This window comes from Channa argus, chromosome 6 (assembly GCF_033026475.1).
Source record: "Channa argus isolate prfri chromosome 6, Channa argus male v1.0, whole genome shotgun sequence".
Classification (NCBI taxonomy): domain Eukaryota; kingdom Metazoa; phylum Chordata; class Actinopteri; order Anabantiformes; family Channidae; genus Channa; species Channa argus.
Genome location: NC_090202.1, coordinates 25805001 through 25829948, shown reverse-complemented (window position 1 = coordinate 25829948; position 24948 = coordinate 25805001). Strand labels below are relative to the sequence as shown.

The 24948-nt window shown below is 41.7% G+C and overlaps 1 protein-coding gene across 5 annotated transcripts in view; it reads right to left on the bottom strand.

Moving 5' to 3' along the window:
* Window positions 1-24948, bottom strand: part of nova2 (NOVA alternative splicing regulator 2) — an 83581-nt gene that overhangs the window by 11688 nt on the left and 46945 nt on the right. For all 5 annotated transcript variants that reach the window (XM_067506590.1, XM_067506591.1, XM_067506589.1 and 2 more), the window contains one exon: window positions 14947-15113. In XM_067506590.1, the coding sequence (XP_067362691.1) occupies window positions 14947-15027 (81 nt within the window). In that variant the 5' untranslated portion in view covers window positions 15028-15113. The remainder of the gene's footprint in view (window positions 1-14946; window positions 15114-24948) is intronic.

Genomic DNA, 24948 nt, shown 5'->3' with positions numbered 1-24948 from the left:
TCAGGGTGGCTACCATGATCGCTACTGCTTTCGATAAACATGCCGGCAACAGCACTGTATGCGATTAGCTCAAAGCCTGATTTATGATTTCCAAATTTGAGGCAGATATAATGGAATGATTCTGCTGCAGCACAATGAATGGAAACAAACCAGAGACGACTTTTATGAACAAAGACGACTAAAGGAGATTTTATCGAATTTGCGTCACATTGGCTCCCCAGCTAATACATTTAGGTGTGTGTGTGTACAAGTGTCTGCAGAGCACGTCTTCACTAAACTACCACAGCTACCTGCTCCATGTCTGAATAACAGATATTCATACTGAGAATGAGAGAGTGTGGGCAGAAACAGGCGGTGGGAGAGCTGAATAAATACAAGAACTCTGCCTTAAAGAGGACGATAAAAAGAAAGGTAGGGAGGGGGTGATCAATTCAACAAGCGGAGAATACAGTAGATAAAGAGAGTTTCCACGCAGAGAAAAATAACGAGAGGAGGAGAAGGAAAAAGAAAAATCAAGTGAGGATGGGATGAATTCAACTTACAATTCAACTTACAATAGAAAAATGTGATTACCTTCCCCGTCTCACCCTCTTCTTCATCTCCCCTCACCCCTCCCTCTGTTTACTGCAGTTTAAGCCGAGACAACATCTGCATGGCGACAGCCTCTGTGCTCAATCTCTGCACCACGGCTTTTTGAATTTACATAGAAATAGAAAATTAGAAAGAGGCAAAGCAGGAGGGAGCTGATAATACAAGCGACTTCAAGCCTACAGACAGCGTCACATATTCACTTCTCACTGTTTCCAGCCGAATATTAGAGAATTATCTCTTCCCCTGTGAGCATTTGTTTGTGAGGTGCCTCTGTGTCTCTTTATGGAATTACCAGGTTCTGTTCATTCATCTTTTCACTCACAATGAGTGGAAGTTTGTAGCCTGTTTTATCGATTAGTGGGTTGCTACTGTGAGGCTTCTTCAACACGTGTGTTTACATCCCGCTGCTATCGGAAGCTCTGATGCAATCTGCTGTCCCGAGTCGATTGATGAAATGAGCAAAAGTGCTAACAAAGCGTCAACACTGCTGCCCCTCTAATTGCCGTTGAGCTCCGAGGAGCGGCACATTCCCCCAACTCAACCCTCATACAAACATTCAAAAACATTAAGACCCTGACTCCTAAAAATTACCCAGTCAAGTTTTTTGTGCGGAATATAAACACATTCCATGTGGAGTAATTGGTAATTTGTCTACAAATGCAGACCACAATCTTTCTCTAACCCAGCTATGTTCTATAGGCAGTGGTGATCCTAGACTTTGGGGTCCTGCAAGCAATGAAGCCCATCAAGGTCCATCAAGGTCCAGCACACCAACTAACAGTATCCAGCTGTCACACAGTAGCCACCTGCTTAGTCTCCCCTGGCAGTGTGTCTAAGTGCCTAAACACAACTCGAATAAAGTTTAACAAAACCAAATGTATGTGGTACTGCAAGATCTTAGAAGTTGGGCAACATTTTTCTTTTTATTTGTTCACTATGTATTTGAGACTTGTGTTGTAATCAACATATTGTTATTTTGTCAATTAGACAAAACATGACCGGACTTCAATTATTTTCCCCACTAACATGTATTTGCATTTGCAGTGTAGTTGTATAGAAACATTAACAGTCTACGGTCACATCAGCTCAACAGGATATCACCACCGGGTAAAAGCCCTCTGCACTCACACCTCCGCAAAAACCATGGCCTTTATTATTTTAAGGACTTTGCTATTAAAGTGTGTATCGGTCCGGATCTGCCAAAAAAATAAAAAATAAAAATACTGATGCAGATTGAAGTGCAGGAGCTTATGGGAAAAGAGAGAAAGTGTATGAAAGAAATGCACAGTGAGATTGAGCACGTCTCACAGATACTGTACGTCAGAACTGCAACCTGACCGTGATAAGCTGGGGAACAATAGCACCCGAAATCAAATCATCTTTTCTGAAATGTTATTTTACTCATGTTTGATTGTGTAGATTGTGGAATCTGCATTGGGATTTAGACATTAACTTTGTTTAGTTTTCGTACATACATTTGGCTCGTGGATCTGCACCAGTGGCTAATCACTCGTTGCTTGGCCTGTGGTCTACTTTTCCACCAGACTTCATCAGAAAAATGCACATTTTTAACACAACACAAATGTAACCTCCTGAGGTAGACGTAATAATCAGAACCTGGAAAAACTCTGTCTCAATATAAACTAACTAATGATCCTGTTGTTGGGTGCAGTTTGGACAAAGCGATGTGATTACGGACGGACGGTAAAACGGCCACGGAATATATCGCTCCTCAGTGTTCATCCCTGCATTCAGTTTCATCAGAAGTCTAATTTTCTTCTTCCTTTCTAATTTTCAAGCATGTGTTTGTTCGAGTGGCAGCGTTTTCAGGATGTTTTTGCCTCGGAGATGAGTGGGTGGTGGTGGTGGGTGGTGGGGTTGAAAAAGGGAAAGGGAAAAAAAGAAATGAGGGAAAAAAGAAATAAGTGACAGGCAGTGAGAGAACTAGGGGAGGGAGCTGAAAAAGATTTTGCCCATGAACCCTTTCATCCTCTGCACTGAAACATTATCTCTCTCTCTCTCTCTCTCTCACACACACACACACACACACACACACACAGTCAGTGGAGAAGTGGGAGGATAAACAGTGGCGTACAGCGATGTCGGATCCCTCCTGGCGCTAATGATCACATCTACCATCTTTATATCAAACTGATTCTCAGCTAATGAGGTTCCCCGTTCACCTCCACCCCTCCTCCGCCTGCTCTGCTTTCGCTCTTCCCATATTGTCATTTTCTCTGCTTCTGTGTAATTTCTGCCCATTTGTGCAGGTTTCTGGCCTTTCATTCTGTACAAATAACTTAAATCCACATCCTCTTTCTTCAGCCACTGCAATACTGCGTGTTCCTGCTTTCGTGGAATATTTAAAATTCTCACTTCTCTCTGTTTTCTATGTTCAATAAACTAAACCTCTTCATGCGAGGTCAAACACAAAAACTCCCACGGACACATGAAAATCCATTTCCAATCTGAAGGGCATTTTAATGTGAAACCATCAACTTCATCCTGGTTTTTGCTGCTGTTGGTTCGGCTCGGCTCTAATGGCCAATTCAGCCAGGCAAGTTCCTACCTACCCACAATCCTCTGCTCCCAGCACCTTTCTGCAGAGCCACCACAAAGAAAAAAAGATTGTGTGACAGTTGGCAGCATGCAAGCAGTCGTTCCCATAGTGACGGCTCTTTCATTTCTTCCCCTTCAGCTACACTGATTTAAAGGTTTTTCTGACGGTTTCTCATCTCTGGTGTCTCCCTTTTGATTTGATTGTTTTCTCCTTCAGAGCTTTGGATCTGCTGGAAGACTCTTTTCCAGAGAGTAGGGGACGGGGGAGTTTGGCGTGCACCCAGCTTCCGACAACAACACCCTGTTGCTGCAGTTGCTGGGCTCAGGTCAGGGGTCACAGCCAATCTCCTATTCATGAATACGCTCACGAAGGGCCAGTGATGGGAAGTATTGACTTCAGCAGGGATGCCGGCTTAGCTGATAAGTCCAAATTATTGTCGGCAGCAGAGTAGAGTGATTGGATCCTGGAACAACTTGGAACAAGTTCAGACTGTTGCGGTCTTTACACGTCCCACCCTTTCTCCTAAAATGTACATTCCTGTACTGCAACTAACTGAACTGCCAATGTTTTTGTAGGAACATAACTGCAACTAAATGCTATTTTCTGTTACCATAATGAGGATTTGTCATTAGAGTCACAAAATGTGTACTGGTCTGCCAAAATATCTGATTCTGCAGTCCAGCGTCCAGTTTGTCCGACTGTTACGTTATCAAACCATGTTAGGCGCTCGCAGCAGCTGGTTCAGGTTATGTAAAGATCACGCTCTGGTTTAATAGAGAAAAATTTTACTGTCGCTCTGCACACAATGTGTTTATTTTCTTTTAAACAAATCTACACATAAATCAGAAAGACTGTGCAGGAGCCTGGATTAATCTTCCATTAGTCTGAGCTGTAGAGCAGACTTTTCAAATTTCAGAACACAGCACATTGTTTGTCGTTAAGTTTACCACTTCAGATGCAGCTGTATGGTCTTTTTTCTACTTCAGTGACCTCGCTGTTCTTCACGCTGTAACTACATCCTCCCTGCAGACAGCTGAGGCCCAGACCAAACCTCACACTGTGATGACTGAACAGACCAGAGCTCTGTCAGTGCATAATGATTCAGAATAATCATCATCTAAACTCCTCTGCTTCTCATCCCCAGAAAGGATTTTAAGTGTTAAATTCATTAAAAAATAACCCCAAACACACACAATAATTGATCAATTAAATATAAAACTTTGATTGTGTGATCAGATTTTCACAATATTTTAGTCACATCAAAGTTTTAAAAGCTACTGATTTTCTGAAGGGAACTACTTTTCAATCAGCAAAACTATTTGATTTGTAATATTGCTCAATCATCATCATGCTGGAAAGAAATATCAATGGACAGATGGATTATAAGCACATGGGCCCCTGGGCACAGACAGGGGAAGGGTCCATTTCCCTTAATCCCTTTGACTCTGTTTTAGTCATTGTGTGTTTAGTGCCTGTTTCTGGTCATTTCATATCTGCTCATTCACAAATGCATCCATGCTACAATGTAATAATTAAAAATGTTCCGACTGAACGAAGTGTAATTAAACATAGTTGCCTGATAAATTAGCCCTAAAATCTGATGCACTGACAAGTAATTGTGATAAACTCACAGGTTGCAGAGGTTACAGAAGTACAGAAACCTGAGGAAACAATGTCCTATTTAAGAAACGAGGAAAAAAAGCACAAATTATGGTTCAATAACCATGACAATGTGCGCACACACAGTCGTTGTGGTTTGCCAGGGTTTAACCAGAAATATTAACACACACACAAACCAAAAACCAACATTCAATCAAAGCTACTGAGCGTTGACGGAAAATGTTTTACAAAGCTGAAGATATTTCATCAAGCAAGGCATTAAATGCTAAACAGCAAGCTGAACGCTTAAACGCATCGTCACAGTGTCGTCCTCTACAATCTCAGCGTCGTGACCTTTAAAGTGTGGCCACCAAAAAATATTACCCATGTGTATCATAACTAGTAACAAAAACACATGTAAATTCCATATAAATCTGAGAAATTCCTACTGACTTTGTTGGATGACATTAATTATTATGTATCTTTTATTTTTACACATTCTGGCAGATCTGAAAATACCTACAACACAACACTGCATTAATCCTGTCACATACTAATACTCTAGGATTAGTCTGTCACGGCGAACTGAAGTATTATCTGTCCTCTTTCCTTTTCCGTTCACCTCTGCTTACTCTCGTCACTCCTTCATCCCTCTCTCTCTCTCCTCTTCCTTTCTTCTTCTGTTTCTCACTATGTCAGAGCTCAGGCCACGTTCCACCTGGGTCACAGTGTTGTCACCATCGAAGGATACACACACGCAGAAATATGCATCCACAAGCAAAGCAACTTACATTCATAACTGTGTACAAAATGTGCACAGAATACCCCCCGACACACACACAAAGATGAATAGATCAATAAATAAAAAACAATTGTCCTTTGACACAGACACACACACACACACAGAGTGGAGGACAGGGGACAACTGTCAAGGCTGCTGGAGTTTGAACTTTGAAATCTTATGCAGGGGGACTTTAGCTTAATCTGTCTCCTCCTGATCCACAGGCTTAGTCACCTCCCTTTCTTCCCACTCGGCCTCTACCTCACTCGCTCTCTCTGCCTCTCCCTTATTACTTCATCTATCTCCATCCGTCTGTCATCCCCCCCTATTCCCCCCAATCACTCTCGCCGTCTTTCACCTTTCAATTTTCTGGCTCGTCCATGAGCACAGAAACCCCCCAATGGGTTACAAAATAACTTACGAACACAAGAGAAGGGCTTCAATCACTGACAGTGATGCAACACGGAGTCTTAAGTTGGGACGCACACACACACAAATGTATCTGTACATCAGACATGAGCAGAAACACATTCTCTATACTCAGAGACACATGGGGAGGGTTAGTGCTGCTCTTCACCCCGGTAATGTTGCAGTTTAAGAACAGCTTGTAGCTCTCACGGACCCTTAGCAGATTAAAGTGCAGCCCAATAGGGACGTTCATTTCAATATGTCCTGATCATCATGAGCGAGTTGTGCAGTCAAGTCTTGTTTAAAGCCACAGAACTTTCCAGTTTAGTTTCCAGGAACACCAAACATGTCCAGCTGACTCCTGAGGATGAGCACAAATTGACGTATCATGCATGTAGAGTTTCTTCCACTTGAAGCTAAATATAAAATAAACATTGTGTAACTTCAGTGAAGTGATGGAGGATGCAGATACAGAAAATACTGAGCCCATACTGATGATATGATGTGTTTTGTTGACATATTGAGATGAGATTTGATGACAGGAGAGTGTTTGAACAGCAGGATAAATATTCATGGTGGTTATCTCGTCTGTCACAATAATCCTTCACAAATTTCTCTTCCTCACTTTTGTTCCTCTTTGATGTTTATGAGTTGTCAGTAAATTATTCCCCACAGACACAGAAGAATCATGTGATTTTTGTGTTTGTTTTTAGTTTGTTGTAGATGTAAACAGCCACTGATGTGCAGTCTTTGACAAGTATTCAGATTCTTTACTTTAAGTTAAAAAAAAAAAAAAATTATAGATAGATAAGATATTTTATATTCTATGTAACTTTGTTTACAAAGTTAAATGTTTGTCTACCTGGTAATGATCAGTTTTATAGATATTGGTAGTATATTCTTTTGTACACACATTCTTATTATAGTCTTAACGTTGTAAAATTGATTCCCACATAAAAAGTACTAATAACTACATTCCACTGCTGGTTTACATACTTATATATATTAATCAAGTATACGGTATCTCCTACATGTGAATATTATTATACTGCAGAGAAATTCTATGATTTCTGCCAGTAGAAGAAGTACTCAGATCCCGTACTGAAGAAAAACTTACAGTGTAACCCTGTTTTCATAATTTTACTACAGTAAGAGTACATCATCGTGTTATGGTCGATAATACACTGTGTACTCAGCTGTTGTATACTTACACCTTGGCATTTTATTGTTGTTTTTAAAGCTTGGTAACCAAATCTTTAAGAGTGAACCTAAGAGGTGTACTTCTACTTCTACGTACTTGCATCCCACCACAGGTTTTTGTGCTGCAACATTTGGGAATCTTATAAATTTAAAATCAGTCTGCAATGTTACATGATTCTGACATCAGGCAGGATGTTGATACTGAACATAACCGGCAAATGTTCAGTGCCTCCAGTCTCCTCATTCCAGACTATTCCTGCATTACTACTAAGTCGACACTGTAAATGAATTCTGGCAATAGTTTTAAGATGGATCTTAGTTACAGTGAAGTAATAAAAATGCCTACAGTTTCCCAGAAACTGATCTGGGAAACTTCTCAACACACGTCGACCTTGCAGCCTCTCCGACGTTAAATCAATAAGAATGACACTATACATTAACACAGTCTGTAGGAGTCTGTACTGACTATACCATAGAGCTGATGAGGGGAAGGAGCGATGTGCATTAAATCCACTTCAGGCACATTATAAGATAATACTCTATCATTTTTCAATCCTCCTCCAGGCAAACACAGGCTGCTGTTATATACAAGCTGCTTCTCGACTGCAGAAATGTGAAGTGTATCCGTTTCCTGGTGGAGCAAGTGCTCACGAGGAAAATAATGTCATCGTCTCAACATGGAACGTTAGCTCTTGTCTGGAAGGTCATTAGCTGCATAACGGGTGTCAAAATAAAAGGAAGAAAAGATCAAAGTGTAGAGTACTCAGTGCAGCAGGTACTTATATATAATTCAGAAACGTATTAAAATGTCTTTTTTCCAAAGAGTCAACTGTCAGATAAAGCAATATGGCTTCTATAATGTGTTTTATTCTGACTCCCCTTTTGAGGAGGAAGGTCAAAAGAAAGCAAGACGTCTGAACTTGATTTTTCTGCGTGTGGTTATCATATGTGTGTGCAGTAAAATATGAATTACAGCTGAATATGGTACAGTACGGGCAATCATCAATGTGTGGAGCCAATAAGAGAGAGAGAGAGAGTGGGTGTCACTCTGCTGACTCAGCAGCGAGGCAGAGACTGCTGATCACAGGTTTGAAGGGAAAAAAATAGATTAAAAAACGTTACGTAAGAAGGTGAGAAAGCAACAAGATATAAAATGATGACCAAGAGTGAAAAGTCAACAGAGGAGCCGATCAGATTAATGAGGACATATTGATAATGTCTGCTGTTTGTTTCACACCTGGGGATTTTCTGATCTGCTAATGTGAAAGAAAATAAATCACTGTAGGTTCAGAAAATATGAACCTACAGTGATTTACAGCACCACCCGAATCTGCAGCTCCCCTCAGCTTAGTGAGGCTGTATAGTGCAAATTTACTCTTCTGATTCCGTCTCAAAGCACCGTGTTTGTTGGTAGCTGGCATCTGTACACGTATTTTACCTGCTCAGCACTAAACAGCAGCCAGACGCAGCTATCGTCCTTTTACACTGAGCATTGAGCAGCTTAAAAACCTGATATTTTATCTGAAAATAATGAATATTGGCCCATGTTGCTCCATTACGGCTGGATGTGCTCTGTGCGTGAATTACAGTAATGTGTTCACACATTTTCCACTGCCCCCAAGTGTCCAAAATTAGCAGTTAATTCATTTAAGTAAAACTGCTTCTCTCAGGAACAATACAAAAAATTATCTATCCATCGGGCCGGGATCCGTTTTGGATCCGTTTCAGGTTTGGAAAGTACTGGAAATGTCTGAGCTTTGACGCTAACAAATCAGTTACTGGGGTAATGTACAACAAAACCTTTGGCACCTGAAATAATATCAGTTATAACCATTTAATAATCAAGGCCAAAGGTAAACTGATTTTCTCTTTCCGAGCAGGCATCTACGCCACCAAAAGATACTCCAGCAAAGAATGGTCGCAACCGTCACAATCTTGCAGCTACAGTAAATGTTGATCTTAAGTTTATCTTCAAATTGATTCAGATAAATTCTCTGCTGGACTCATGTCATGATGTTGATACCAAACCCCGATCATCCAAAAATCCTTCTTTCCTTCATAGATCAGCATCAACTACGAAGCTTCTCGATTGTGTGTCCTCTTGAATCACTTCTCTTCTTCACTTGCCAGCTAATCTTGGGAGCCACTCACTCCCCGACTCCACGTTTTCCTGACATTTAGGGCAAACTTCCTGCGTAGAGAGGCAATAACAGGACGAAGGAAACAGGTGTTCATGCCTAAGGTGAAAGTTCACAGGAAATGGTGTCTCTCCCCCCCCTGCAGGAAGAGGCTGGAGGAAAACAGCTCAACTGGAGTTGATGTTCACACATACATACTGTTGTGGTTACAGCTAAACAAAGTGCTGCTACAGTTTTCAGTCTGAATAAAAGCCAGTGTGGGACAAAAATAGCCCCACACTAATATTGCAACAAAACCACAGGCCACTTATAGCTGATCTCGCTGGGGACGCAGCTCCAGCTCTCCAGCTCACTTCCAAACACTATAATGCAACAACACCAGACATGAGGGCATGTTTTACTGTCAACGTGAACACAATATTGATGCCGTAAGTAGATGATGCTTCATTATATTACACATAAACACAGAAGGTCCCCAGAGTGTTTTCTCTTTCGATTGCTTCGATGTTGCTTAGGGCTATTGTTTGGGAAAGAATTTATAGTTCGCTCATCATCCTTTTGCAAAAAGCACGTGGTAACTGTGATCTAAACCAAAGGGGCCTTTGGAGTTCTGTAGGAACCAAGGGTTAATATTTCTTGATCAGATGCACAGAACTCAGGAAATGGCCACAAACAGATTCTATATCAAACTATATCAAACGAACCTGGAAATAAAAAGACAAAAAACAAACAAACAAACAAAAAAACAATGACAGCATATTTTGAAAAGGACTAATAACAAAAACAACAACAGTGTAAATATAATATAAATATAATCCCAATAAACATCATTACTAAAGGTGGATGCAAAATGGCCAAAAAGGCAGATAGAGTTACAACAAGAAATGTCCACTTATTGTATTCAGTCTGAGGGGGCTCTGTATAGCAGAGGGGGGTTCTTTCCATCCTTATACGTCCATGACTCCGATATAACCTATGACTGGACTTGAGCAAGGTTCCTCTTAAACCTGAAGGTCTTATTAATAGAAAAACAAAAACAAAAAAAAAAAAACAAACATGACATTTTCTGTTAGTTTGACTTCATCTGGTGGCCACTGGGGGAACTGTACAGCTTCAGTGCTCTGTGACATAGATTACCTTTGTTGTTTGTTCCATCAATGCATTCATTCAAACACGTCTTTATAGAATCGTGTTAAATGCATTTTCAACAATTAAACAGCCAAAAAATGAAGTGGATTACTGGAGATTATCTTCAGTTCAGTTATGTCTGAGAAAAGTTTCAAAAAACAATGTGATTAGACTTTGTGCACGAGTGTCGGTATCGCTCAGATTTGTGAGAGCACTTATTCCCAGCTACACACTATGAATATTTAAATTTGGAACCAAATTCCCTGCTGTAACATTAGAGACGCTGCACTGCGAACAGGGGTGGGATGATGTCTTACAAGCATGTACCTCGATGGCGGAAAAGAAAACAAACACTGCATAATAAAAGTAATGAAATCCCTCAATAAATCCTCCTCATCCATATGTCATGTCAGGCCTCATTAGAATTCCTTCAGCCCATAAATCATCCCCACTGTCCCGTTGTCCTGTTATTTGGCCTTGAAGCGCAGCGCGTCGTCTGTCGGTGTCGCCGCTGCCCTGATCCCCCCCCCCCCCCCATTAGCAGCTGCTTCTTCCAGCGAAGCTATCCGTCATTCTGCAGCTGTCGGCTAACAAGAGTTCAGATCTGCCTCCAGCTTTCAGTCAGCCACTCAGCCGGCCAGACTCGCATTTTTACTTTGGCCTGTCCTCTCTCTCTCTCTCTCCATCCATCTTTACGTTCTGTTCCTCCCTTTTCCAGCTCTTTCTCACAGCATCACAAACACCTGCATTTTTGCCTCTCACCCAGTCACAGGACTTAAAGCAGGAATGCTAACACCACCTGCTCCAACAGTCGTGCTCTTGACAAGAAGACAACATTTTATCAACCCAAAATAGTAGACAATCAACAGCTGTGCAGCACTAGACACCAATGCATCACACAGATGCACATGTGGATGATGGTGTGTGTGTGTGTGTGTGTGTGTGTGTGTGGGGGGGGGGGGGTATGAGGTCAGTTCATCAAATCAAAGAGTTTCCACACACACCATAGCAATGCTGATAACATGACTTTTGTGTATTTTCTGTCCTTATGAACTCAAGCAAAACATATGTTCTACTAGGTTTCTGCAAATGTGCAAAAACTTTCCCGGCCCTTTGTAAAGTTTGAATGATTTTCCTTTTGTACATTTGGACTTGGTTGTCGATTTGATTATTTGTATTATATTATGTGTGATGACTGAAACTAAACTCCATGTCTTTTGTCCTTTAAACAACACATTTGGAATTACTGTAGATGTCACTGAGGCACTGGAACACAAATAAAATGACCACATTTTTATTGTATTTAAATTTTTTCAGAATTGGCCTTTTGTAACTAAAGCTTTCCCACCATAAGTCGGAACAAAAATTACTAACAATATTTTCACACATTATTTGTTGAAACATTATGATGATGATATTTATGGCTTCACTGTTACCTAAACAAGCATTTCACTCAAACACATGAGGCCACTTAACAAACCTCTACACGTTAAACTATGGTCATTTGGTTCTTGGAATGACGGAGGCCTCGCGTGTCCAGCAGGGTTAAAGAGGGTATGTGGGGGTTAATGTGGGGGTTTCTTCCTCCGTTTGTGAACGTGCGTGTCGTCAAAATCCATTTAGTTGCCTCTCCGACATGGTATTAATAGCCCAAAGAGCAACAGGGGGATTCACCCTCTATTATAAGCATCTAATATCTGCAGCTATTAGCCTGTTCGTCTCCCCACGGCTGCTCGCTTCATCCAAAACAACATTACTCGACTGTCAGTCAGCCTCAGGCACAAACAGTCATCATGCAGATGATACACAGAGAATAAAACTCAAAGAAACAACACACATATCAAGTCTGCAGGGAGCAGGTGTGACTGAGAAAGTTGTTAAAAGCTGCTGCTTTCACCCTGTGTCTTCGCACTGTTTGGTGCATACAGAGAAGAAAAAGCTGATACAATGTACTGAGTCTGAAACTATGTGTAATCGCTTTGTGGTGGTGATGAGAAGAGTGAGCTCGCTCTCGTGTCTGTGCTTTGCATATGATGAAACAGCCAATGATGCTGTGTCCAAAGGTTACACAATCTGCTTAATGTTCCATCGCACTTGTTTGGTGGAAGAAGAGACATGTCAGGGTTACAGTATGTACGTACGCTACTGCAGGAGTTTCTCTCTTTCAGCAAAGAAACTTCGTGGATTCTCCAGTGGTTGCTTGGCAACTGCAACCAGAGTTGGTGTGGAAATATTTGGCTGACCTCAAGCAACCACATCTTACACTTCAGGGATAAACTGAGCCACACTTTACCACCCAACATTAGTGAGCAACCTCAATTGACATAGGAGTAGAATAATTGAGATAGCTCATGTCAATCACACAGCTCTGCTGACATAGCTCAGTTGGTAAAGGCAGTCGTCCACGGACCACAGGGTCAGTGATTAAAAAAAATTTTTTTTTAAATTAAAACTGTGTGAGCGACCTTACTCAAGATGAGCAGGACATGTTGAACAATCGCCTACGGCCATCCGCATACTTTAGGACATGCAGTCTACCCTCCAAGCCTGACAACTGATAACGAGACTGATCGTTATTTTTTTTGCATGAAATGAGAGCATAAAGTGGACTTGGCAAAGACAAGAGACTATGATGGCATATGTGCAAACAATTCCATAGTTTTGTGCAGCCGCCTTAAAAAGACTGTGTGTGGGTGAGTAGGAGAGCGTATGTGTGTATCCAGTATTGATTAATTATGCATAAAACTGTCTTTGTAACTGCACCTTAGAATTGTGTGCTTTGCAGAAAACCTCATCTCTGAGGATTCTGTGTGTGTGTGTGTGTGTGTGTGTGTGTGTGTGTGTGTGTGTGTGTGTCTGATAACTGTAATTATTCACTGCCTCCCCTCCTCTAGCCTCTAAATTCTGCTTATGACAGAGGATGAGAAATCGCAGCAGGGGAAAACATATGTAACTCTAATGCAACACCAGAGCTCAGAGACCACAAGAAACAACAAGACACATTTTTTGTAAAGCATATCTTACTTATTTTTACTCTTCAGCTAATATCATTACATCATTATTTATTTAAGGTTTCCTTAGTGTTTTTTTTCTACGGTGTGCGTCAGGTTTTTTAGTCAACGTATAGTTCTTTTCAAGCACCTGCATGGTGTGTGTGACCCTAGTTGAATGAACCATTTGTCGGGCCTGAACAGTCAATAGATGGAAACAATGCCAGACCTCACTAATCAATAGGGAGCAATCATGAGAAGAGAATAATGATAATTACTTAAACAGATAGGGATCATAGTCAATGGACAAACTAATTGTTCTCCATTACACAGTTGTTTGTGGTGCTCAGACTCAGTTGAACAATCAGCAGCAAAATGAGCTTCGCTTGAACTGTTGAAATTAGACTAAATCATCTCTTAGCAAACATCCGCTTCAAGAAATCAATTTTCAGATCAAACATATGATGCCGGGCTTCTATGCAGCTAAACCAGAATCTATTGTTCTACACAGTAAAATGTGATGACACACAAATAATCCAGATGTTATTTAAATGACATGTATATAATGTAGACTCAAATTATAAATTAGGATTAACCTGCATATCAAATTACCCAGTGCTGTCCTGTTATTTTCCTAATGTGTTGAACCTTTACACACTGAGAGGCTCCCTCTCGTGTGCAGGAAGGCCCTGATTACATTCTCACCCGGAAGCCAGACAGCTACAGTCTGACCTGCAGCAGGTGAGATGACACCACACTTACGACTATAATAGAGAGCATAAAAATGCCGTTACTGTTTAGAGGTTGTGTGTACACTGGCAGTGGCTACGCATCTCATAATGTTGTTATACTATTTAGAAAATTTCATGTTGAGGAAATTTGTATTTCAAGAACAGTGTTAAGTCAACATCTGGTGATCCTGACTTACTGAGAAGCATCGGTAACAACAACTCATCATTCAACCTGGTGCTTACAGACGACAGGAAGTCAGTGGGATGGAAAGTTGAAGCTCCGTGTTCTTCATTAGGACACTGCTCACACAAAATTGGTGTGTGTGTGAGTGTGTGTGTGCGCACAGAGAGAGAGTGATCAGGACACTCGCTCACATTTCCTGCTTCCTGTTGGTATGGATGTTGAGGTTCTTGGCATGGAGTGTGTGTGTGTGTGTGTGTGTGTGTGTGTGTGTGTGTGTGTGTACATGTAGTTTATATTTTCACACCTCACACACTCCATCCTGTCTTAGTGGCTCACCCACACTCAACATCTCCCTTGTCTTCTTTCCTCTCTCTTTTACTACTCGTCTCCTTGTTGTCATTTCCCCCTAATTTTTCCCCCTCCCTCTTTCCTGCTCTGTGTGTTTACATGTCCGTATACAGTAGTTGCCGGTTGTTTTCTTTTATTTTGCCTCATTCCGCAGCAAATAGAAAGTGACAACCACAGAAACGCACAGTTTGCGGATCCGAAGGAAAACACTTCCCTCCCTGTCATTCTCACACACACACACACAGAAAACTTTTCCTGGAATAAAATAGAAGAGACTTTAAGACTCACCTGTTTGACACGGTCAGGGTTGACAGTGGTCTGTGGCTGCAGGATGCTGACTGGCTCTGTCTTCTGGGTGCTCTGAGGCATCTCCCTCACCTTCTCTGCAATGAAGTCATGGACGCCGTTCAGCGCCTCCACTGTGCCCTGGATCAGACACACTCGCTCTGTCGTTCCTGCACACACACACACACACACACACATTGACAGACAGATCAGTGCAAGGTTTTCAACCAAAATCAGAGGAAAACATTTGAACCAAAATGATTAAACCTCTTTTTTTTTAAATCACTGGATTTTATGAATGAATGTTTTTCCCACGTGCAGAAATACGCTGTTGCTCATACAGTTTTCGGGTGGTGTTTGCAGACACATTTCTCTTTTTTGCAAAGGTGGTTTAATGGTTTAATTGTCACTGTGATATGTTTGGAAGAGATTGATCAAAGGTTTTGAGAAGATATATACACTTTATCAAGAATAAATCACATTGTCACATAATTTCTTGGGCAACAGTGTATAAAGTGAGGTGGCACTAGCTCACTAACACTGCCAGAAAACTACACGTAGTAGTAGAGCTTCTTTTCTGTGACACGTTCGTGAATCACTTCTGCATCAATGTGCTAATAGGTTGTTTTTCAGATTTTGGTTGATTTCATTCATGTTTCGACAGAAACTCACAGACACTTTTCTATTTTCATCATTTTTTTAATGTAGCTGAATGCAAATGAAACTGAACCCCTTTCTGAACGATAACAACTGAGACTAAGAAAAAAAAGAAAAGAAAAGAAACTGCAGTGATCCCCTCTGGGAAATTCAACTGCTGCAGCAACACAGAAAAGCAAAGAAAAAAAGGAATAAAACATTTCAAGATATTTATAGCAGTAAACTAATTGGAATGAGCTAATTACATATATGAGTAGATTACTTGGCGCATGTTGAGGAAAAACAGATTTTGGTTGAGAAATGGTTTAACACAAAATAAGTCTTGATCAGAGAAAGTCCAGTGAACCAAACTCCATCTCGAGCAACGTCTCAATATCCAATATGTAGACAAAAAGCTTGAAAAACATACATTCTTCTTTAATTTTATTCTAGGGAAGTTTCAGGACATGAGTCCCTGGTGGTACAGTGATCTCCAAACATCAGAAAATGTGTCAACTTTGTATCAGCTGCAAACAAACTTGCTAAAAGCTTTTAGGCAAAGAAAGTGTGAAGGTCGGGAACATTTACCACTTCAGCAGGAGACAAAGTAAAAACGGAGGAACATTTACAGCAAATATAAGAAACAAATAATCTGCATGTTGGCATGTGCTACCATATCTCATGGACCTGTACACTGTGGATGTTAAAGGTCATGAACCTTTTTACTCAAATTTCACTGAAAAAAAAATGGTCCACCGCTTACAAAATTAAAAACCAAATGACAATAATAAAGAGGATATCAGATGTTTATAGCCACATAATGACTCGTCTTTATGGTTGCGTTTCTCATTTTTCATTTAATTTAGCTTTATGGTATTTAACTGAAGACGACTACACATTAGGGAAGGCAATAAACAGAGTCTTTATATTGTTGTCATGCAGTTTGCAGTTTGAATTTAAAGCGTGTTTACTGCATTACCTTATAAAAATGACTGAAAAGCATGCAGCCTTGTCTGATCCAGAGAGGATGACCAGTGTTGACATACAGGCAGGGGGTGCAACAGTGGGGAATCTAGGCCAATGCAAAGCCTCTCAGTCCAGCTGCATCTCAACAACATACTGAAAGTAAATCTCCTTGGCTGACTCGCTCTCCCTTTTAGCATTTATTGTCTTCCTCTTCTCTTTTTTCCAGTGTGTCTCCCTCCCTCTCTTCCCCCTTTCATAACACACTTTATCTCTTTGCTAACTCCCTGTTCCATTTCTCTCTCGCTCTCCCCTGACTCCAGTATTTGTGGGATCTGCCGTTATCTCGGCCCGGCAGCGTGTCAGTTTGCACTTCCTGTCCCTGCCTCCTCCGTGCATTGTTGGACTGGCTCGGTTTGGCCCGGCCCGGCCCTCTGTGGCTGCACTGGGAGCAGAGGAATTAGGGAACGAGGGGAAAAAAAGCTGCCGTTTGTGTATGTGGGGGTTGGAAACTGATGCTACATCTTGGTGAAACAGCAGAGAGTTCAAGAAGCCAAATTAAGAGGTTTTAATCTTGTAATTTAGTCAAAAAAAAAGTCAGAAACAAGAGTCAAAGCAGACTGAATACTCAGATTATACATTCAATAAAATTTTAGCAACAGACAAAAAAACTTTTCACAACAATCATAATTCTGCACAAAGAATTTTTTATCATTTTAAAGCCTAAAACGTGGACTGGAAAACGCCTGGACACTGCAGATTAATGCACTCAGGGTGGACAGGTTCAAATAACAAGGGCTAAAAATACCGCCCCACACACACACACACAACACATGAGGTTTCAGCATTTGTTTACCTGTCCACACTGGACCTTGCAATTGCAATAATCCCCATTCCTATTTTTACAGTCTGTTGACAGCAGTGATCAGACGGACATTAGGTAAAGTTTGACTGGCGCCCGCACATCATAAACAGCCTCCGCTCACAGCAGCTCAATGCTTTCGCTTGACCCGGTGAGAGGAAGATTTCAGGTGGAGCCACCAACATTTTTTACACTTACACTCGTGAGCAAAGCGCCATGACCACTGGAGTGAGTGAGTGTGTGTGTGTGTCCGTGTGTGTCCGTGTGTGTGTTGATACTGAGGAAACTGGGCCATGCCTCTCCCCGACAGCTGGTGCCCTCTGGGTAATCTGGACTTGCCCAATCAAAAGCAAGGATTAACAGGCCATTGTCTTGGCATCAGTGTGTGTGTGTTTGTATGTGTAGCTTGTGATGCATTTGTGTGTGTGTGTCTCTAGCGTGCGACTGTAGCAGAAAAGGCCACTCTTTCAGTGAACATCATATTGAAGCTGCTGTGCAGCTGTGCCACAGCAAAGATTTGCCTCAATTCATTAATATTTATCCAAAGATCAGTTAATCGCACAGACAACCAGCTGACTGTGTCCATGTTTGGAGGGCAGGTTTGCAAAATTTTCTAAATTGACCTCTGTCTTACTCATGTCTTCTTCATCCTGCAGCGATTCATGATCACAGACGTACAAATGCCAAACAGCGCCAACACAACAGAATTTACACATCCCTAAGTGATTGAGCTGTGCTGGCAGTCAGTTCTCTACTGGTCCCACTGGTGCAAGACATCACTGTGTGTTTCTGTGTGTGTGTGTGTGTGTGTGTGTGTGTGTGTGTCTTTGCATTTCTCCTTGCAAAGCAAATCTCATCATTTGACATTTTAACAGCTGTAAGCAGTTTCCAAACTCCACGTCCTGCAGCTGCTGAAGCAATATGTGTTCAACGTTGAGACTCCTGCATTTATGTCACATGTTTATGAGACACTTATTACATTTTATCTAGAATTTCAGCCCTGAACTGGAGGCAAATTTGACTCCAAATTCACATGAAGCTAGCTGTGTGTTTTCAATCCTGATTGGTCAGGCAAATGTAGCAAAAAATGATTTTATGGTGGAAAATAGAACTGAGGAACAAACCAGTTTATTCCAACATTTGGGAAAACCGAAGAAGCAGGAAAAGGCTAATTTATAAAGGGAAAATATTGTGAAAATGATGGAACAAATGCAGAAATAAAAAGAACTAATGCTTCAAAGGCTGAAATTTCCAGGTTATGGAAAGTTTCCGGTCAGAAGGTTGTGACGTTGCCAAGATAAAACAACCTGCAAAAGAGCTGGGAGCTGGCCGGCTGCTCACCTCCCACTGCCTCAGAGGAGGCTTCTGTACTCGACTGGTACATGTTGGAATCACACGCCATTGTACCACATGCATTTGTCTCAGTGGACAAATCTTCAGCACAAACCGTACAAACAGGAGCTCTATAACCAGAGTTCTTACTCTTTTTAAAAGATGACGAGGATATCAATTCATACCAGGCGTGAACTTCAGCTTGTGATTTCCACAGTGACCAAGTGACCCAGCGCCACTTCATTCAACACAAAAACACTCATCGTCATCATCATCATCATGGAGGCTGTGGATCTTGGCAGTTGTTTTTTATTAAAGTCTAACTTAGATGACTCACTCCTTCCTCCTCCTCCTCCTCCTCCTCCTCCTCCTCCTCTCGCTGATGACCGGAGAGGCACTGGAGGCAGCAGACAGAAAGCACAGTGAGCCTCTTCTCCTCTGAGTTCTGACTCAGAGCAACGCACAGAAACATATGCACACTCAGTATGGCGATGCATACTGATGCTCTTGGAGAAAGTCCAGGATGAGTGACAGTGGAATGTCCCTTGGTCTTAAATATCAAACGCATGTGTTAACAAGTGAGACATCAAAGCAACTCGCTCCTGTGGTGGAAGGCGAAACATCTGCCCCCTGACGAAGTTAAAGTTGAACATTTAAAAGCATCTTTTCTAACATTACAAGTTAATGATTTAACAGCAGCAGCGTAACTGTGGACTCGGCACAGTTAAAGTGTACAGCAGCAGTGGCTCCTCACTGTAAAGACGATTCTCGACAGACGACGACCTTCAGCCAGCAGCCATGATTCACTCCCTCCAGACGCCTCCTCCGAAAGAGGGTGGAGAGAGTTGGAGGTGAAGGTGCTTTACACGACTGACTGTTTAAGGTCATATTACAGAGAAAACACTCTAGTTAACAGTTAACGGGCCAATCCGTCAGTTTTACATAGCAGGTTCCATGGGCTGCTCCGCCTGGGAAAACAGGCCGTACAGGTTTGTCTCTGCTTGAGTTTGGAGACTTGTATGTCAGAGAGGTGAAGTTACTTATCACGCTTGGGAAGTCTAATGCTAGTTTGTTGCATTATGGGAAGTGGAAGACCAAGTGTTTTGGACCCTGAGCCAAGATTAAGAATAAAAGTAAGGATTTTATATTTTTTTTGCCTTTGCTGCATTAGTTGAATGTGTCTTCTATGAGAGTCTTGTGCAATTTAGTTTTACTTCCTGCAATATTTTTCCATATAACGTTTCATTGTTACAAAAATATACATGTTATGCAAATAAATTGTGTATTTATTGTTGACCAAATCTTTGTAGAGCAGTAGAGGATGTGAGGTTGAAGCTAACCGTTAGAGGACACAGGCAGCATCTTGTGATGATCACCCTGCCTTTGTTTCTGTGAGCTGGCCTCTGACTTTCAGTGCTGCAGACGTAGTAGCTTTATAGACAAGCGAGCACTGTGCCAGTTTGTGAATTACGTATTTATTGTGATTAGTTTTTACAAATGCTGTAGCCTACTATTGCGATTTTGCGTAAATTTCCCCAGTTTATTCCTCATCCTTTCTTTAAATCTCTATCGTATTTAATTAGAATTAGTTAGATTGTTTAAATAATTACTGTGACTAGCACAAGTAAAGATCACACACTAACATCAATGTCATCCAACAGTTAACACAGTGTCAAGTCCTTCACATTCTTTACACACAGGAGCCTAAATCGTTGTTTTTGTCCTACATACTGTATGTAATGAGTAAAACCACCAATGAATAAAATATAATTCTAGTCTTTGTATATTCTCAGGGTGTGAAAATGTCCTGATCCTGCTAAATAACAGATAAATTAAGGATGAGATTTGACACAAGCTGCAGTTGCAGCAGAATTTTTATGTTAATAAATTCAAAAGCAATGATGTAAAAATTCTCTCTCTTTCCTCACAGTCACAGAGTTGCTTTCCTTTCTTGGTTTATTAATGTTGTTTTCAAGCTCAGACTGCCACTAAAAGCGTAAACAATCGAGTTGGGCCCGAAACCACCAGCTAGTGTGACAAATATGTGAAGCAAGTTGTCAGATATGTTTTGGTAAATTCCTGCAAAGTGACCCATTTATACGAATATTTGCCTGAGACTCTCAGACCCCTGAAGTTTCCTGTTTTGAGTGAGTTCCTCAAACTTTTTTAATATTTGAGAAATATCAGCAGAGAATGACAGGGCGGGAGAGAAGAAGCAACGAGAAGTGACAGCATCGCCAGAGGTCTTGTGTTCACAGGTACATGATGTTCATCCCCTGCTATGCTGAGATGTACAGCTTCTTCACTTCCAGCACCACTCGGACGGAAAAAAACATCAGCAGGGGAGAGAAAGACAACTGATACAGAGATACAGAGGTTCAAGCGACTTCTGTCACATCCAAAAAGCATCAAGTGAGGCAAAGGGAGAGCGGAAGACGGATAAATGGACAGAAGCTCAGAGGGGGAGAGGCAAATCAGCACAGAGTCACAATGGTAATGTCAAAATGGAGTGACACCAGAGCCAGAGGAAGACAAACAGAGAAGAGCAGAGAGACAGACAGACTGGGATGCAGACAGAGAAACCTTTGTGAAACCTGTCACAACACAGTAATGTCAGAGAAACACAGGGAAACAGAGGCAAAAAGACACGGGCATACTGCAAGATGTATACAGGATGTAGACATGGGAGCCTGAAAGATTGATGCAGTGTAGGACACACTTCTTGGTGTCTTTTTATTCAACAAAACAGAGGAATGTGTCTCTGCTAAGACGGACATTTCCCAAGCTGACATTGAGTGAGACAGGTGAAGGGACAAAAAGCTGGTGATGAATATAACATCCAGACAGAAGGATGCAGACAAACACAGAGCGATAACTCAGGCTTTGAACTAAAGAAACAGATCAAGCACAAAGTGATTTCCACGGCTCCATCAAAGCTGACTGGAAGCACAGTGACTTATTGCAGCTGGTTTAATGTAAGCTCATTAAACAGATCTCCTTAGGCTGCAGATAAGCTCAGGTTAACTGGCTACCTTTGATCAGATCTGCTGGATTAACGGGCTGTTAGAGGAACAGCCGACACCTTGTTGTTCTGAGGATATGAACGTGTGTAAAATGGCTTATGACGACGGCAGCATATAGTAAGTGTATAAGTCAAAGAGATGAAAGTCAGCTGATGGGCCTAATGCTCATGTCTCCACTTCATTAGAACATGTTTTGTGCAGAAATCAGTATCTGTCCTTAGTCCACTAACTCAATAGGTTCATTAAAATGCATGTGCCCTTTCAAACACGAGACTATTAAAATTCTTTAGTTACCAGTTGTGTGCGGCGATATTATTACGCAGATCAACCAATACCTGCTTGTTATTATTTCAGAACCAGGATTCATTTCCCTCAAATACAAAACAGCAGACGTTCGGTGGCATATTTTACGCCCAAGCGATCGCCTTTATTAGCTACATGTAAAATCCTGTGAAAAATTGCTGTAAGACGACACTGGTTAGTGCCACTGTATTTGAAACACAACAAATGGCACTAAATATAACCCGAATCCTTATGTCCCAAAAAGCAGATTTCCCATTATAAGCTAATGATTTTTGGATGTTTAAAAGAAGCAACGCTAAATCTGCACGTGAGAAACTGCTATTTCAACCCTTTGTTACTCTGCTATGAAAGGGTTCCACACAATGATCCCCATAATGTGGGGGGGAAAAGTGCTGACGACAACCAATAAGCTCCATTCGCTGAGAGACGGATGGAGTCATTGACTGACATTACAATAAGCCAACAGAAACGACCTCAGTGTCTAATTTATGGCTGAACAAGCGAGTCCAGCTGTGGGGACAAAGGCAGAGACCATAACGATGGAGACAGAGAAAGGAGAAGGAAACTGTCATTTGCTCTTTTCACTCTTACTGAAAAGCACCTGACATCAAAGAGACTGTAATAGAAGAGATGAAGATAAAATGAGACAGTTGCATAACTGCTGCTGCTGCAAAGTTTTGTCTGCAACTGCAGACCAGTGGAGGAGGTGGTGGAGTCCTCACCCCTTGACTGTTCCTGCTCAGTTACCTTGGCAACTGACAGTTTCAACCTATCAACCTTCCACACACACACACACACACACACACACACACACACACACACACACACAGTTGTGAATATATACACTCCCCACACTCTTTCATGCAGCTGGGCAGCTGTTGGTGATGTCTTGAGTTGTTATTGCAAAGAGAGAGAGTCTGAGAGAGTCTGTGTGTGTGTGCGCGTGTTGTGAAATGGGGAGAGGGGGGGAGAGAGAGAGAGAGAGAGAGAGAGAGAGAGAGAGAATGACTGCATGTGGTGATGTAATCAGGAGCAGTAAGGAAACTTGGACTTGTTCTCTGCTGCAGCGACCAAGTCTTCATTAGAGAGACGACAGTACATAAAGGACGGAAGGAGTGAAGATATGAAGAGAGGAAGCACAGGGGGATCGGAAGTTAAAGAGCTAAAGTCAAGCAAAGCAAGAAACTTAAAGAGAGGATATAAGGAGCCCGACTGAGAAAAGGAGCAAGGAGCAACAAAAAAGCAAAGGACACAAATTCTGTCCAACTGTACAGCTTATGTGGATGAAAATGTGATGGTTGCTTTGTAACAGGCTGGCAGAGAGCTGAGCTCGTCTCCCCTGAAGGCCCGTGGGGCTGTAACACACACACTCTCCCACAGGCTTTCGCGTCATTTACACCAGACAAAATCTGGTCAATTAGGAAAAAACGTATTAAAGCCAGGAGTTACAATGGTCAGTTCGCCGGGGGCGCAGCTTTTACTAGGCTTTACCAACTTTTACTGATTACATAAACATCACAACAGGAAAAAACAAGCTTTTCCTCAGGTATTCTGCTGCCTCCACAGACTCAACGGCCTCGTATATTTCCAGAAAATGGCTTCTTCAAACGCAGCTGAATATGTTGATGGGAAAGACACTTCTACACCACACTGCTCCACGTGGGACCTTCAGTGCACAATAGAATGGAATCATGCTAATCAAGCCCCATTTAGGTTTACGAAAGCTCACAAAGGACTGAACGGAGCACAAAACTGCTAAATGTTCAGAAGCACAATCACAGAAAATACTGACGTATCTTTTCCTGCTCAACTATGAAACACCCCAGAAAGTACAACAATGAACACGAACAGAAGTGTGCGAAGGCCAACAAATTACTTGGTAAACAATTGTTTTTATTCAGATTGGCCATTTTTATCAGTTGTGTGAAGCCTCAACAACTCTCTTGTCCTCTACTACAACTTCCTTGTGCTCTCTTGAATTTGGATTGAAAGGCACCAAGAGGCACAGTAGAAACACAGTTTTCCTGTCAGCCTCCACCCCTCCCTCCCCCTCCTTCTTTATCTGCCCCAAAGGTCTGGAGTGACAGAGCGCTCGGTGTAAAGAATAAAGCAAGTCTCTCTAAAGAATAACAAAAGAAGCTGGAAGAAAAGGCAGGAATTCCTCTACTCTGATGTAACCCCCTTTCACTTGGAGAGTCCTGCTGCTCTCCATCCAGCTTCCACCTTCACTCCTCCAATATACAGAACTGCTTGGCCGGTTACCGCTCGCTGCTCCGAAATGTTCAAGCCGTCTAGAGATGAACCACAATTTAGGAACACAGGACATTCAATCTATAGTTCTGGTAAAGAAGTGAATATTTGTTATTAGGAAAACAGACATGAAATAGAAACGCTGGGTGCAACAGGAAAACACTGTACTTCCTTATTTACTTCCTGTTTAAACACATGTCTCATTTCCGACAAACGGTGTACTTTACTAAAACATACAGGTTTCGAATGTGTGACGAACCCAAATTGGGACAAAGTGCACGTAGGACACTTTTATTAGCTGCGTTGAAAACGCTCGTACACACAATTTGTCTGTGCACGTCTGTTTTCTGCATGCTCTTTACTTCAGAGCTGCATGGAAAAGTCACTTCTCAAAACTAAGTTTTGAAAGACGTTTGCAGTCTTTTGTCTTGATGTGTCAGCTGCGTTTGGTTTTTTTAAACTTGCAATGTGAAGGAAAAAAATCCTGATTCTGTGTAGTGCAGGATTCTTTAGCATTTTGCTAAATGGGAGGGGGTCATTGGCCCCATTTCAGCACTATCCACCCCTTTTTTCATCTCTCCTCCCCTCTTTCCCATCGTCCCCCCCCCCTCCCTCCCTCCCTCCTTCCCTCCTTTT